Source organism: Poecile atricapillus, chromosome 4 (assembly GCF_030490865.1).
Source record: "Poecile atricapillus isolate bPoeAtr1 chromosome 4, bPoeAtr1.hap1, whole genome shotgun sequence".
Taxonomy (NCBI): Eukaryota; Metazoa; Chordata; class Aves; order Passeriformes; family Paridae; genus Poecile; species Poecile atricapillus.
The window spans coordinates 61,732,773-61,749,491 of NC_081252.1; the positions used below are offsets into that span (position 1 = coordinate 61,732,773).

The window sequence follows — 16,719 nt, forward strand, 5'->3', positions numbered from 1 at the left end:
CAAGTGACATTGGCACAAAAGAAAGGAGCAAACTTCCCACCGCACCGCGCACCCTGGCATTCGTCACACATCTGGTCATCCAACACGTATGGCTTTACCTCCACCTGTTGGAGTGAAACAGAAACAATTCCCATTAATAACTGTTTCTGCCTGAAGCTCTATGAAGGCATTAGTTTTTCTCTGGTTTAAAAAAGAACCCCCAAAATACCCCTGAAGTCTGCAATCAATCGTGTTAATGCCTTTATATAACTCATCAGCTTTAACTCGTTATCATTTATCACCTACAGACCCATCCATACATCTTTAGAAGTACACTGTGCATGTAATAAACAGCTACATCAGAAATTTCCCCTAATTTATCCTGGGAGAATGTTTGCAAACGATATTATGGACATATTTGTAGAAGAAAATTAAACCACTCAAAGGTTTCCCAACTAGACATTAACATGACAATTAATTCTAAACGATTTAGCAAAAAAATAACGTATGAGACTACACTTTAATAAAAAAATACATTTAATTTATTTAATAAATACACTTTAATACAGATTTTTTTTTTCAAGTACAAGTGTCTCTGCATGTATTACATTTGTGTGCAAATTAGAATACTTTCTGCAAGCTGTAATGCAGATCTTTTAGCAGAGCTGTTCACCCTGAATTCATTCTCTATTTTTAAAATATGGCAAAATTTGGCCTTACCAGTTTTTGTAATCTATTACTTTCTGTGGCTTTGAGCCGTACAGGAATTTGTATTCAATACAATTCTGAAAATATTTTTTAAAGATCATTTTGCAAGTCTACAGACATCTACAAACACCTGTCTTAACACAGCTTCTCTCTCCCAAACTCATCTGACTGCCAGAATGGAAAAGTGGCAGGAGTCCAGTGGTAAATATGCATTATGTCTCTGCAAAACTGTACTGCTACAGACTGCAATCAGATAGGAAGAAGTACTTCATAATAAAACACAAAATTAGTTCACGTGGTCATTAAGGAATGTATTGCTGTATTCCATATTTTCCTCAGGGCTGCATGAGATTTCTTCCTTAGACACTAATACCTCAGAAGATTGCTACATATAGACATTGATTGTATGCTCTATACTCAGAATATGCCTTAAATATTAAGAACTTTAAAATAATAGTTTTCTCAGTGTATCTCCAGAAGAAAAAATTTACACATCCAGCTCCCTGCCCCTGAAGTTTTACAGCCGAATAGTCTTCGTGTTCTTAGCTTCAGAAGTAGAGGCCATCCTAGAAATGTCAGAGTATGCTTCTTCCAGTAATCTATATTCAGTGAGAGCTCTACTTCTTATTTCACTACAATGACCTTCCTTATCACCAATTATAATCGAACTTTCCAATAAACAGGTACCTCATGCAATAACTGTGTTCATGGCTCAGAATTACTGAAAGCATGAAGCAGCATTTATTTCAAGCCTCAGCGCACGAATGCACCAAGATCGGTACGAAGATGATTTCAAAAATATTAGAGAAACACTTTGGGGAATGGAAAAATTACATGATGTGGATGCAGACTGCTGGCATTTGAAAGTTAACAGTATTTCAACGAATTGTTTGGAGTTGAAACTCCAAAGTAATGTTTGAAGCTGAGCTTTCATACATGATAAAACAGGATGAGGAGCACTTTGCTGAAGAAAAACATCTGTTAGAGAAACTAAATATATCTGCACATCAAAAGAAGTGAAGAGAAGCTACAGAGAACTTAGTTAAGGAAGAAGTTAAGATCACAGACAATGTTTGTCAAGTGACTGGCACTTAAGATTTCCAATTAAGGTAGGAAAAGGTATGTGCAAAAAAATGCTATAAATACTTTGAACTGATGTTGAGAAAGATAAACAGGTGAACTGCGAAATTTAGCAATTTAAAAATACTTCTATGCAGACAAAACTGGTTATGAAAAGAATGTGAAAGAACCTACAGAATGTGAAAGACCTCCAGAAACTGGATATTAGTGGTATGGAAAGGCAGCACTGAGGTAAAGGGCAGAACAGGCTCAGCCTCGAGGAGTTCAGTGAAATACAGATTGTATTACCTTCCTGGCCAACATACACAAACACCTCAGGTGAAGGCAGTACCCAAAGGAGGACTATTTTCCTCATTTACAAAACTAGTGGTTTACAGATTTACACTCACTGCTTGCTCATGTATAAATCAGCAGTCATACTGATTTCAGAATATTTTCAGAGCCTGAAAAAGCATCAGTGTAAAAATTCCATGGAGGTAAAAAACTATTTCTGAAAATAGCCTTTTTCATACTTTCAACTAAGATTCAAAGTGTTCCCTAAAATGATGCTCTTCTCTATGACTCTTCAGTACTGCAAAGAACTGGGTGGAAATAAATATATGTAATTATATAAATAAGGATTGACCTTATGGTTTAATTAAAGATGTTGATTCTAAACATATAGATTATTCCCCCTCTCAGATGAACAAAGAAATTTGTAAACCCTCCCCATCATGGGACTGAAAGACAAGTTTATTAAAATAGTTAAGATTTGGCACTGCTGTTTTTTGCCACTGAAACACCTCAGGAGTAGCACGCATTTTTCAAAATAAGAAAAAATGAAGATAGTAATAAAAATGTGGAAATTCCAAATTTGAAAGAACAGTTGAGCCAAGAAATTAATTTTTCAAGTGTTAGAAAAGCAACACTAAAAAAGAACACAAATTGTATCCAAAAAGAAACTTTAAGAATTCAGATATTTAAAGGGAAAACCTAGATCATCCTGCCTTTCCCTCTCAACCTCTCCAACCCATGAACAGCTATCTCCAGATATTAATTATGCTTGGCAGGGGTTGTTTGGATTGTTTTGGTACTTGCTTGCACTTTCTTTTTTTTTTTGGTTTGGTTTTTTTTTTTTGGTTTGTTTGTTTTTTGTAATTTTAAAAATTAAGTTTCAATGGATGTAAGTCAAATACTGTGCTTCTCAGATCCAGCATTTGGAGTAGATTTTGTGTTGGTTTTTCGTTTCCCCGAAGCTCCAAGAGGTCTGCAGTCCAGTCCATCCCACCGTAAGAACTACAGTGTTCCAACACCCATTAACAACCTACATCCTTTTCCCTGCAAACAGCAAGCACTGATATTTCAGATGGCATCCAAAGAGCCCTTAAGATCTCTGGTGAACTATCATAAAAAACCACAAAACAGCAAAACAATGTATGTGCAATTGCAGCCTTCAAAGTCAGGATCATGCCTTCTCCTACAAGATGGCACTACCATACACCTCTCCTGCAAAGGACACACTCCCTTGGGAAGAGGAACACCAAGATAAAAGTTCCCCATGGTTTACAAGGTACAAGTCCATGTCTCTCACTGTTAATGGAGATATAATTTGGACTGGACCCAACTGTCCATGTCTCAGTTTTCAAGTCAGGTGACTTCACAGCCAAATGCCCTTCAGACAGAAAGAAACTTCTAAATTCTAAAGCTATACGGCCCATTTAGCATTTCTTTAGAGGAAATTCTGGATTCTGGTCCTTACTCCCATTTTGTCCAAATACTCAAATGAAAGATGATTAACAGTTTTATTTCACCTCACCCAATCCCAGTGTCAAGGCCATTTTTTCTGTTACGTAAGTATTCAAAAAACAGTTGTAAGTTAACAATGTCTGGAAGTCATAAGGATAGCAATCCCATGACCAAAATGTAGCCATCACATCTTATTTTGAAGCCTAGATGACTACCCACCTCCATACCCACTCATCCTCTAGGAAGGGATATATTTGGGGATTTCAGCTCATAAGGCAAATGGTGTTTGAGTCACATACAGAAAGCTGAACTACTCTGCCTATTTGAAATAAGAAAAGCATTTGCTGCTTCTCTAGAGCAGACTTCTGTTAACTGTACTACTTTCTTTTTCCTGTGTCTTTGATCTGTAGAGGAGACAGGACCTTGAACTACTTTACTTACTCGACCCTTCTTCCCATAAGACCTTTTTTTTTTTTAAGAACACCTATTAATGCCAGACTATCTCTGCAGCTCCTGACATCAAAACTAATGACCCTTAAAACCGACATAATTTAGATGCCAGTTTTCTTTGCTACTCTTATACTTCTAATTAGCAGTTATGAAGTTCACTAGTCTTCTTATTATGTTAGTTTTACTTTTCCTAGGAATAAGCATCTCTAGCAAGAAGAAATATGCATTGGTAAGTACTAAGAAGACTTTCAAACAGGAAAAAAACAAGACCTTTTGTATATTAGGTGTTGGGCCTGACCAACTTTCTGAGCACTGACAACTATGGCTGAAATTAAGAGCAGTTGTAAGTATCAAGCTAATCTGAAGCCAATGAATACTAGAATTTCTTATGAATGACAGAGATCACAGTATTTGCTTTCATTAGAACATGGGAGAGAAAGAGATTTTCAAGCCCTTTGCCTGTATACAACAAAACCAGGAACTCCAGAATGGGAAGAACATATGGTCCAACATATGTCAAAGGAACAAACTGCTGCTCTGTGGAAACATGTTGTTCATTCGGGGGCATTCAGGCATACTCCTGGAAGTAGTGGAGTTACATGAATGCGAAAAAAAATGTAGAAGCTGCCTTGAAAGCAAATCACATGCAATGCTACCACACACAGAAATTTCTTTATAGAGTAAAACTTTTTTTTTTAATTTCTGTCTAACTTACTCGTTTATCAATATCGCCATGCTGAAGTTGAACAAACCGAGCACTGATGGCAGCAATGTAACTCTGCTGATTGGAAAAAGCAACACGTCCAGCACCTTTTGGGTATTTCAGCTCAGGGTCAGTGTCAATTCCTGCGTAACAAACTCCCCCATAGAGACGGTCCATGATCATAGCCAATTCCACTATTAAGAAACAAAACAGCATTTATTCAAACTATTCTTACAGTAGACACTTAGTACACTGATGTCTAAAAATACTAGGAAAGTAAATTTTAATTATTAATTTTGCAAGAGCAAATAGAATAGTAATAACAAAATTAAAAAATATTAAAGAAGTAATATTAAATAAGGTATTAATTACTCAATACACAGATCTTTCACAATGTGGGTACATACATCCAAGGAACAATGGAATTGTATGTTCTTGATAACCTGGAACCGGAATTCTAGGGCAGTTTTCTTCAGAGGATTACACCAAAAGAGTTTTTGGGCAGGCATTGGAATGTAAGCTGTATAAAATAGATCCTCATGCCACAAATTCCTACGTGTTCTCTGGCTGTCCTAATGCTCTATGTCCTACTTGAATTTAAAGACGTAGTTAGCATCTTTTCATCAGCCACACAGAACTCCATTATCTCTATAGTGCTATACTTACCATAGATACTGAAGTTCAGAGAAACAAAAATTTCAACTTGTACAGATAAAGTACATTGCAAATCCTCTGACTTCCAGATTATACTGAATTCAGTTGCAATTCACTGGAGTGGAAAACACTGGTTTTTCAGAATTAGTATCCTCTGTATTAGGATACAGAGGCGTCAGAAGTCCTTGATGTTCAATAGCTGTTTGAAGAGTCTCCTTAAGTTTTACTGCTTTTGTGAAGTCATTATTCTTGTTTCACAATGCCATAAAAGTTTCATTTTCACATATACAAGGCATTTGTGAGCTGAGCATAAGAATGCATCCATTAAATTTATCACGGACATTCAGCACAGTAATATGGAGTACTGGACTGAATTTAAAGAAAAAAATAATCTGCAGTTGGAACATACTGTGTTTACGCTCATTTACAGAGCTTGTATTACAGTCAAAAGAAGAGTCTTAAAAATAAAATACCAAAAAAAGCCTGAGCATTGGAGGTCCAAGATAGAAAAATTTAAGATCCTTTGTATCCAAAATTTGCACTATTGCTTCTCAGTTTTCTTACATCTTCCATCTAAAGCTTATCTTTCTCTAAGAATAAAATTCATTAATAACTATGGAAGACTAATGAAATCTGTAAGTCATTCTAATAACAAAGGGGATTTGAACCACTGCACGGTATGCTTCTACTTCCAACATTCACTGCAACCTACTTACTAGAAAGCCACCTAAAACATTGTAAAAGGCTACTACAGCCAATCTGAAAAAGCAGACTGTCCAGGCTGTATATCAAGTATTCCACAGCTACAGAAATATTTACTTTTTCCTCCACTCCTCTAGCAAGAGTCTCGAAGGAGTCCTGCAATCCCATACAATGTTGTGCCAGCTCTCTGAATTTCTTCCTTTTTACTCTATGCCTACTTGTTCAAGTACTCCATCACCTACCTGTGTTTGTTTGTGTAACCTGACAGCAGCAGAAGAGTAACTAATGCACAATGACAAGCAGGAACAAATACCACTCCATTGTCATGGAGCAGGGCAGAGATGTTTCTACAGCATTATTTTAAAACCAAACTCTTTATTTTAAGCCTCTTGTGACATAGCTTACTCTACAGGTATAGAGAGGTAACTTTCTAGTAAATCTCAATAATGAACTGTGATTTATGGCCAAAACCAGACAGTAGAGAAATTTAAGGATACATGAATACTGTACTGCAGTTAAAACTACCAAGACTGTTCAATTTATTTATCTATCTGTAACTACAACAAATTATACATTATTATTATTAGAGATTATTTCTAGTAATTTCTTACTTTAAAAAATTTCCACAGATTCTACTCACCAGCTCTTAACGGCCTAGGGACTCCTCCAACAAAAATTGTTTTCCGAGGATCAAGTGGCTGCGAACCATCCATGACAAAGTCACTATCACTTAGATTCCAGGGACGGATCTGAACCTATTGAATTGGGAAAGAAAATAGTATCCTACTTTAGGTTTCACTACAATGTGGAAATATGTTCACCAGCCTGTATAAATTGTCAGTCATAACCTCATTACCACAGCATGTCTAGGTGCTTTGTTTTAATCCTATTAATTCAAAATACTACAGTTTTAAAAAAATACAAGCGTTGAGCACTGCCAACAGTAGTTTACTTTCGATTTTTTCCATCTTCATAATTTCCAATGCTGCTTTAGACAGATGGCAGCCATAGCCTGCAGGCCATTGACTGTGTACTTACTGGCTTGTCCTTGATAGTGGGGCTGGAAACACAGAGATAGAGCTTTCCATCTTCTTCAATGCAGGCATCAATCAGAGCCTGAACAGAACTCTCTTCTTGGAACAGGAGGAATGCATAACCTGGAAAAAAAAAAATTCCAACCAATTGATATATTTTCTCTTATCTTTATTTTACAGAATCATCTTTACCACTAATTTTTCCATACAAAAGCAAAAGAAAGTCAAACTCATATTAGTCATCTTTTTTAACTATGTACTATATTGCCACAGTTAACAGAACTTCTATCTGTAAAATAATTGTCAGAAGAGACTAATAACCAAATAAAAGTCAACATGTCTGCTCTATCATGCACTGAAAGTCTAGGCTAAACATCATTCATTGGCTGCAATGGATATCATACAATGAAAATCCGACTTGGCACAAAGGACTAATCTCTATTCAAGAGATTAGATCAAAGTATTTTATTACATAAGTGACCCAGCAAACCTTTCAAACATTAAAAAAAGAGAATTAAAATGCTTATTTAATGCTACATAAAACCGAACAGTCAGACAGGCAAAGAACCTGACACTCTACTTTCACAGTTACAGTATGAGATACACTGGATTTGTTACTTTACAAATAAACCAATAGCATAATTAGGGCTGTATACTAAAACAAACTTTAAAGGGACCATAACTCACATTTCTTTCTGAGATTACTACCAAGTTTAGAATTTTCACACAAATTTATAGTTTATGACTTTGATGGATAAGTAAATGCTGAAGCAGCTGCTCTAGAATGGGCTTAGGAAAAGGGAACATGGATGCATTGCCAAGCCTTTTGGAAATCTTGCTGCATTTCTGAGAGAAACTAATTAACCACCAGACACTCCTCATTGCAAACAGACACTCTAGGTCATCAAGGTAAAGGTGGTAGGATGTATCTTGAAGACCATTAAAGAATCAGTGCAGTAGCAACTTAAGATTTAAGAAAAAAATGTACAACTGATTTTAGACATGTGAGAACAAGAACAGGATTTTAAGAAAAAGCTGTAAGGTTTATACTGGTCTTTCTAATAAGTTGTACTGTATTTCTTACCCCTCATACCAAAGTCCCATCACAGCTATATAAAAGGGACACATGACAGGATTTTATGTATTCTATATTCTTATGTAAATATAATTTAGTTTTGTAACAAATATGTCACAGGGAATCTTTGGACTTGGGCTGAAGCATTTTCTTGTAAAGTCTATTCTTCATTGCTGAACTGTAATTTTTCTAATGATGACCTATTTAACTTAAGCTTAATCAGTAAAAAATTAGATTCAAAATCTGTTTTAATGGGGATATATTTCACTATTTACGATAGAATTTAAAATCCATGTATTACCCATGCAAAACTCAATGAATGAGGGCATGTGCCCTCACGGGTGAGATAAGCTCAGCCATGAGATGTTCTCATGGGTGAGATAAGCTCCATGTAACTGTCCTTACTTGGTCAGAAGCCAGGCACACACATTCCAGTCTGAATGGAAAGCTCAGTTCAAGAATGATGATAGTGCAAAAATTTGATTAATCAAAAGGAGGGTTAATTGCACGATACTGTCTAAGGAACGAGACAAAAAAAAAGATTTTACAGATACTGATTTTTCATCAGTTTGTCTGCTAATGCAGTTCAAAGGTACTGCCATATAGCTCCAGACATACTAGGTTGGTATGTGCCTCCCTATAATCTACCACCTCTACACCTCAGCTATTAATATGCTTAACTAGAGCAACTTGCAAAAAGATAGTTCAAGTTCAAGAACTCAAGGAGTGGCAAGGATTATTATAGATTTCCCAAAATATTCTAAGTTGGATGGGACACACAAAGATGACTGAGTCCATCTCTTAAGTGAATGGCCCATATAGAGATTGAATCCACAACCTGGATTGTTATTAGCACCATGCTCTAGCAAACAACTAATCTCAGGGTCTACCACTAATCTCAGGGTCTACCACTCCTGACATGGAAATGAAAGCAATAGAAAAACCATACGGTAATACTGCTTTCTCAGCCTCATGTCAAAAACATGTACTCATGTCTTGGTTTATCCCACTTAATTGAAAGCCTCAGAAAGCCTTGTGTCATGAGCTCAGCTGTATTACTTTTCTCTGAAGTCAAAGTTAGCCTGTACCATCAAATTGGTCTGTTTGTAGTTTTGCTCTAGAGCTCTAGACCTTCAATGATTAACAATGCTCACTTAAGAGATGGATTGTTGAGCACTAAAACAGAAAGCCCATCAGGTAAGTTTGAAAAGCCTAGCTGTTTCAAGAGTCCTACCTAATTAAAACTTTTCCTTGTTTCGTATAAACTCCAAAACACATGTGAAGTGATAAAATGTGATGCTGCACTATATTTATGATATCCTCAGTTTGGGTAAACAAATCAAGCTCAATGTGCTTATATTACAGTGACCTGACTTGCCCTCTATACTTCACTGGCCAGATTCACATTGATTAAAGGAAGCTTAGACACTAATCACACATGAAGATACCTACAGTTACTTGCCTGAATCCCAAGTTTGATCCTATTCAGTGTGATCAAATTAGCTGGTAACAAGTTCAACAGAACTTATATGGACCTGGGGTTTGCTTCTGAAACTAGAAGAACACTTCCAACCTGAGTTTTTCAGCTAGTCAGTGCTGAGTTAGCAATAGGGAAACTTGAATAAAAAAGCTACTGCACAGCTGTTGTGATACAAGGCAGCAGAAACAACCAGTGAGAAAAGGTTGGGGACACTGTTCTGTTTAAATCAGATTATCCTCTGAGACAGACTATTTATAGTACAGAGGACACAAACAACTGCACGTATTTTGGAAGGCATTTTTTGAATTTCCATATCCTCATAGCACCACTTCTTTGAGAGCTTCATTATCACAAGGAGGAGTCCTCAACCCAGCAAGTTACTTTGGACTCGTGTATTGTTTCATAAATAAGTGTATTTGCCAGCTACGTAATAACATGAGTTATGATAAACAGTGGCAAGACAGAAAGGAAGGAATTCTACATTACAGTTGGCAGATCACTTTTACAGACTTTGTACTTTGAACTCAAAGGAGGTTTTTTTTCAGAATAGAGCTTCCTTGTAAAATCAGTGTAAAGTTGTAAAAAATCCTGTTATGTTTGGATCTAATTTTGTGGTGAACCAACACAAAATGTAATTAGTTAAGAACAAGCAGTTGGTGTTTCTCAGGAGGCAGCCAGACTTGATGGATCGAGACACTTTCTGAATTTCTTTCAGCAAGGAAACACTTATGAACTTGGCCTTCCCTCAGGACCTTCTGTAAGCAGAGACCTTGGAAGAAAGCACAGCCTGGAAAACTGAACAGTAAAAAAATAACCAGGCTGCATCTCTTCACCACAGAGAAGACTTAATGAAGCAGTCCAGAATGGTCAAATTCTGAGATGTCTTTGGAAAGCAATACTATGGCAAATCTCTAATGAAACTGAACAAAGGAAAATACAGACACTGAATTAATTTAATGTAGTGATAATCTAGACAATAGAGATTGAAAATAATAAAAAACATTAGTTCCCTGAAGTAATATAGTATATATTTCTCAACTGGTAATTACTGATTGATCTTAAAGCTTTATTTTGCAGATCCTTAGCCATTTCAGACATCTTATTAATGTATGTATACTTGGTTCTTGTCTGTCCACACAAGTAATAGTAATGAAAGACAATTTTAAATGAAATTCTTCTACAAAATGGGTCATATATATTGCATTGAACAAAAGATATATATACACAGTAACACTTGGCAGTTGTATGTTTCCAGAGTATTTACAAAGAGAAATCTACACTGTATTTTAAATGTGTTAGGCTACATACAAAAAATACCGAGTAGTGCAGCAAACTGAAAATTAGGCTGAAGTGTTAAGATAGAAGAACAGTAAATGCTTTTATTTTTCAAGTAAGGATCAGCTAATCACGGGAAATCAACTTAGAACTTAGGTAGCAAATGTTACCTGAATTAATTAGATTGACACACTTAAGTTCTTCTATTTGTATTCTCTGTCTTTAATAAGCTCTGCATATAACACAGTTTGGGTTTTTTTCTTACTGTGGTAATTATAAACAACCCAACTATATCAAAAAGCTTTATCAAATAAGGAAGTCTGGAAATACATCCTTAAGATGTTCAGATGCTGAGATAGGATGATCTCCTTGGAAACAAATGCCAGAATCCATTCCTTTCAGGTAAGAATATATTACATCTTCTGTCTTCTATATATTCATCACAGACTCTGTGAGATGCATCTTCTTCAAAGACTTCCTTGGGAATTTCTCTTGGTAATTTAAGAGAGATGCACTCTTTAAGATAATCAAATTTAACTTGACAGTAGCTTTGTGTGCTGGGCTGACAATCAAAAAAGCCAAAGTCTCTTTGTTTGTCTTAGAATTTCCTTGTAGCATTCCTAAATGCTATTCAAATGCTTTCAATTTCATTTCTCACTCTTTAGAGGGCCCATTGGGGATAATAATCTTGTCTTTTCCCTGGCATAGATGCACAGATAAATAAAGAATCAGTTTACAAAAGAACTATACCTACATTTGTCACTTCCATAGAAGGAATTAATTGCTGCACTCTCTACAAAACCAATAATCTCTGCATTGCTTTCATGTCTGGATCACAATTCTGCATTTATTTTAAATGTAATAATACATGGTTGTACATGTACAGATATGTAATTTACTTAATCTACAGAATGGGTTTTCCAACACTTTGTAAGAAATAGTAAAAAATCTAGTCTAACAGCAATACTAGAAATTGTTTTTCAAAAAAAAATCAGTATTTAATAATTTATCAGAAAAGATTAGAGATTCAACAGGAAGCTTACATCCTAAAAATGCAAGAAGCACAGTATTTGGTTATCTTGACTGTACAAGCAAATGCATCCTTCTGCATTCTACATTTAACTTCTTAGGAAAATATCTAAGATTTTGTCTTAAAAATGTTAGCAAATTTCAGTTTTAGAACGTATTAAGAAATGCAAATATGGAACTGATGATCAATGGTGCATACAACTACGGTGTTGACCTGATCAGGCTCAGTAATAAAACAACAGGTTTTAGACTCAGTATGTAAAGGAACCATACCTGGACCTGCACTGCAACAACAGATTTAACTGTTTACAGGGACTCTACATTATACACTTTTGAAAAAGACAAGACAAAGTTTCCCAGAGCAAGATTTGCACTCAGTGACAGATCAAAACCTTCTGTCTTACCTTTTGGTGGAAAATAGGACTTGCTCTCTGCTTTGTGAGGCCAGTCTACTACCAAGGGCCCAAATCTTCTGAAGCTGGCAGTAATTTCATCTAAAAACACATACAGTAGTTGCAATTACAGTAAATTGCATAACTCAATGAAAAAATACTATCGAGCAAATACTATCAACCTTTGTTTCTAGCAAAGGTTGACATTTCATGGAAAAAAAAAACAGAACAAAATTTACAAGTTTCATAAACACAAAACTTAAATAGATGCATCTTCCAAAGTGTTAATATTTTCACAACACATTTCTGGTGATTTTAATCTTAAGTTTGTTTTTTATTGCTTTAAAACAGAAGCATTTCAGAAGCATATGGGAAACTAAAGCCATTCATGAAAACTTGTGTGGCATTTCTCTAAATTCAAATCAGAATCTGGTTTGAATGAAATCAAATCAAACACCACTGTTTAGTGATGTACAGTTCAGAGCTTTTTAAGTAGATATTTATATACCAAGTAACACCACAATTAACATAGTAGCAGTTTCCTCTATATAGGAAATATATATAGGATATCTGCCCTATAGTAGACACTATGATGCATCAGAGACAGGAATTTAAAATTGTCTATTTAGAGGTGCATGAATAGCCTTGTTGCAAGATCTACAATGCCCCTTGCACAGCTTTATGAGTTCTTTCTATCCCAGCCACACCTACATGTCAGTGACTGGAAAAGCCTTGGCCATGGGTTAAAAATACTCTTAACTAAATAAAAGCAGCAACTCAAACATAAGTATGCTCAACTTCTTTCAGTCATATCCTGTCATCATCATATATACAGGGAGGAGAGAAATAAAATGTATTTCCATGTCTTTTTGTTTAGCATTTGTATTATATAGGCTGAAGTGCATTGAAATAAATCCCGCAGTAGATTGTAGGGGAGAATCTCAATGAAAACGGAACCAAAATCTGGTCTTTGCATGTCTGAAAGTTAATTAAATGCAGTCAGCCTATTTGGTTTGCACGTTATTCGAGGATTACCATGAATCTCCTAAAGGGACTTCTGTTTACATTAGAAAGTTAACATGCAATTTATATTTATCTGCACTGGAGAAACCTCATATTAAACAGCACTGTTACTTCAAATCACCACTGGTGTATAAAGCAATTTCAACTGCTTAACAATCCGAGTTTCTGTAGTGCAGTCTCTGTTCAATGCACCTGACCTTGCTCTGCCTAAGTTTCTCTATTTCTCATCAGGATAACATTTACCCTTCTATATCACTGCTGAGATCTTCAGGTACTAGTAAAATAGAATATGAAATTCATTTACAAATGGAAACTTCCTATGAGTACAGAATAAAGCTGGCCCAGACAGAGGAGGGCTAAGATGCATTTGAAAGGAATATGCAATATAAGCAGGAACACACACTCCAGGCATTACATCCAACTGTAATATGCACGTGCAGAATCGTAAACAACTGCACCATCACAAAACCAAAAGAGATGACACTAAGCTCAACACACCTATCGACTCACATATAGAACATACAGTTACAGCACAACAATATTTTGCTGAGTGGCTTATTTTTACTACTTAAGTCAGGTTTTTCATGATTTCCTTTTGTCTCTCCCTCCAAACTTAATCTGCTTGGTTTTCAGGCAGCTCACCTTCATCAATATCTGGTGGAAGACCACCAACGAACACCTTCCGAGAAAAACGCTCAATTCGTTCTCCATTCTGATGAGCTGAATAGCAGGTAGGGGAATTCAAGACTCCAACTTGATCACTATGACCATCGTCCAGCAAGCCATCATCTATTGGGAAGAGGGAAGAACGGCCTTAAAAAGAAAAGATAATAATGTACATTAAAATAATTTTGTAGCAGTACATGATTGTGCAGTTTTAGGGAAGGGGGGAATAGCAGTCTGGAGAGTGAAAATGAAAATACCAAGATATTAAGAAAGTTGACATTAGTTTAAAGAAAAATTAGGAGAATGGAAAATTGTATTAAACTTCAAAATGGAATTTCAAGATTGCAAGCTGAAGTGTAATACTTCATATTACATTATATGGTAGATGTTGTGCTGCATCCAGTAGAAAAGTGGTAATTTTGTTTTAATTAAAGGGTCTTATTTATGAAAAGAAAATATTACAGGCTGCTTAAGTGAGTTTTGTTAGTCTGCCTTTGGTTCAGCTTCAAGTTAAAGGATAACTCCTCCACCTGAATGACTACAGTGTGTCTAAACACCTTAAAGTTTAATTGAACAGGGAAACAGAAACATCACAATCACAACAAGTTTCAAAAATGTATTTCTAAAAGTATCGGATGCTGTTAACATAAGAATATATTCAATTTCTAAGAAAGTAAAAGAGAATTTTAGTAAATGTGCAAAATGTAACACTTGAAAAATGAGTCAAAATGCTGATTTATCCTTCTCACTCAATTTACCACAGACCTAGGGGGAAGCCTTGTGGTGGTTCCTAACATGGAACTGCAGTGAGTTTACTGTTACCCTGAAAAGCAAGCGTAAAATCTGAGAAGTTCACGGGATGGCCTTGCAAATGCAATCTAACCCAGACAGACACTTAGAGGGCAGAGGGAAATGAAAATATGGCAATTCTGTCCCACGTATTTCTTCCCTATTTCATATTTACAAATTTTATAGAACTCCAAACAAAAAAAAAAATTCAGGCCAGGATATTATCTTAGCATATTCAGTCTTCTATTGCTTTAGTCAGCAACATTAGGATTAATGACAGTTTCAAATTCAGAAGTCAGTCTTTGAACTGCAAGAAGTTCCAAAAGAAAGAATTTGTGAAGTAAAACACATAGCCCACATCATAATTTCTTCTGAAATGCCATTTTTCCTGTTTGTCACCAATTTAAAAAATAATTATTAATTCACCTGCTTTCCCAAAAGAAGAAAGCAAGCCAAACCAAATCAACCTAGGGGAAGCAAGCCTGTTTTTCACGTTAAATATACAATTTCTTCCAGATTCACCCACTGAATACCCATAGACAGGACCAGTAGGTCCCTGACAGCTGAGTCTGCAGTACCTTGGCTGTGAGCAATACTGCAGTCTTTAATTCTCCCCACTCAGGGGAACATTACCAGTAAAGCCTGGTAGAGACACCAGCAGATTGCTGACCAGCTGGGGGTGACAACAGTAGGAAAGCCCTTCATTTTCAGACCACCTAAGAATCAGGTGGTTAAAAGACAAGGGTGGAAAACAGCAAATATTATGAACAGTAACCTATGGTTATGGTAATGCCTATTGATCCCGATGTGGTATATCTCAATAAAAAAACCAAAACTGAATGAAAGCACAGGACAATATAAAACAACCAAATATCATAAAGTATCATGAGGAGTACAAAATTAAAAGCAGGACTTCAGGATTGTACCAAGTAACAAAGACTGCTAACTACATCGTTTTTATGGTGGTGTATCTGCTCCTTCAGCAGGCATCTGATGGAGAGGAGTACAGCAAATGCACAAAGCTATAGTAGGCTCTTCCTTTCCATTAGGACTGGTGATAGGCATGTTTGAGAATGACTAGTGGGGAGCAAGAGATGTTTGGTCTTGTAAGAACATATTCAATAGGTCTGTAACAAATAGCTGAGTTGCCTTAGAAAGTGGAACCATGTAGCTGAGTGCTCAATGGGACAGAAAAGTGAGCAAGCAATGGAGACACAAAGCTAACACACATAGATGAAGCAGGCAAGCAGATTCCTCTTGTATATCAACTATTTAGGCACGAGAGGAGCAAGATTGAATCTATAAGATTGTATCAGCTGCATAATGTAGATATGAATTTTAGTTATTAAGACAAGTAAGAATGATCAAATCCTAAAGATGTATATGAACAAGTGGCAAGATTTGGTTGTGCAACCAAAAAAAGTTGGATGCAACAAATCTCTGAATTACTAAAGTGAATGATGGACAAAATGGAGCTGCTACCATAATGACAGTGACAGGAAGAAGTGCATAATGGAAGATACAAGACGCATATTGCAGGAACCTGCAGGAAACTGCAAAGTGGAAATTTTAAGACATTCCACTAACAGAGTTAATGTCAATATCTTAAATCTAAAATTACTGTAATTTAGCTTAGTTTATAAGAAGTGCTTCTTAGACAATAAAACTTACAATATAGACAAGTATATAACAGAGAAAACACAGGAAAGGGAAAGGGGAAGTCACAGAATAACCTTCAGAATAATTTATTTTTACCCACAGACCCATGTTAAAATCAAAGAACAATGATAATTGTTCTTTACAAATAAAACCAGTAGACTATGTTCCGAAGTGATACCAGAGAGCTCAGTTTTACTTTAATGTGGGTAAAGGTTTGTCAAAAGCACTGCAGCTCCTCTGAGAGCTAAGGTGACATGAAGGACAATGAATAAACACTTTCAGAGTAATATGGTCTA

At 35.9% G+C, this 16,719-nt stretch overlaps 1 protein-coding gene across 4 annotated transcripts in view; it reads right to left on the reverse strand.

Annotated features, from left to right (window-relative positions):
* The window catches only part of CPEB2 (cytoplasmic polyadenylation element binding protein 2), a 49,685-nt gene that overhangs the window by 3,863 nt on the left and 29,103 nt on the right, over positions 1 to 16,719 (reverse strand). For all 4 annotated transcript variants that reach the window (XM_058838057.1, XM_058838056.1, XM_058838058.1 and 1 more), the window contains 6 exons: positions 13,952 to 14,122; positions 12,299 to 12,388; positions 7,040 to 7,158; positions 6,642 to 6,756; positions 4,658 to 4,839; positions 1 to 104 (listed from right to left, as the gene is read on the reverse strand). The exon at positions 1 to 104 is cut by the window's left edge and continues 3,863 nt beyond it. In XM_058838057.1, coding sequence (XP_058694040.1) covers positions 1 to 104; positions 4,658 to 4,839; positions 6,642 to 6,756; positions 7,040 to 7,158; positions 12,299 to 12,388; positions 13,952 to 14,122 — 781 coding nt within the window. The remainder of the gene's footprint in view (positions 105 to 4,657; positions 4,840 to 6,641; positions 6,757 to 7,039; positions 7,159 to 12,298; positions 12,389 to 13,951; positions 14,123 to 16,719) is intronic.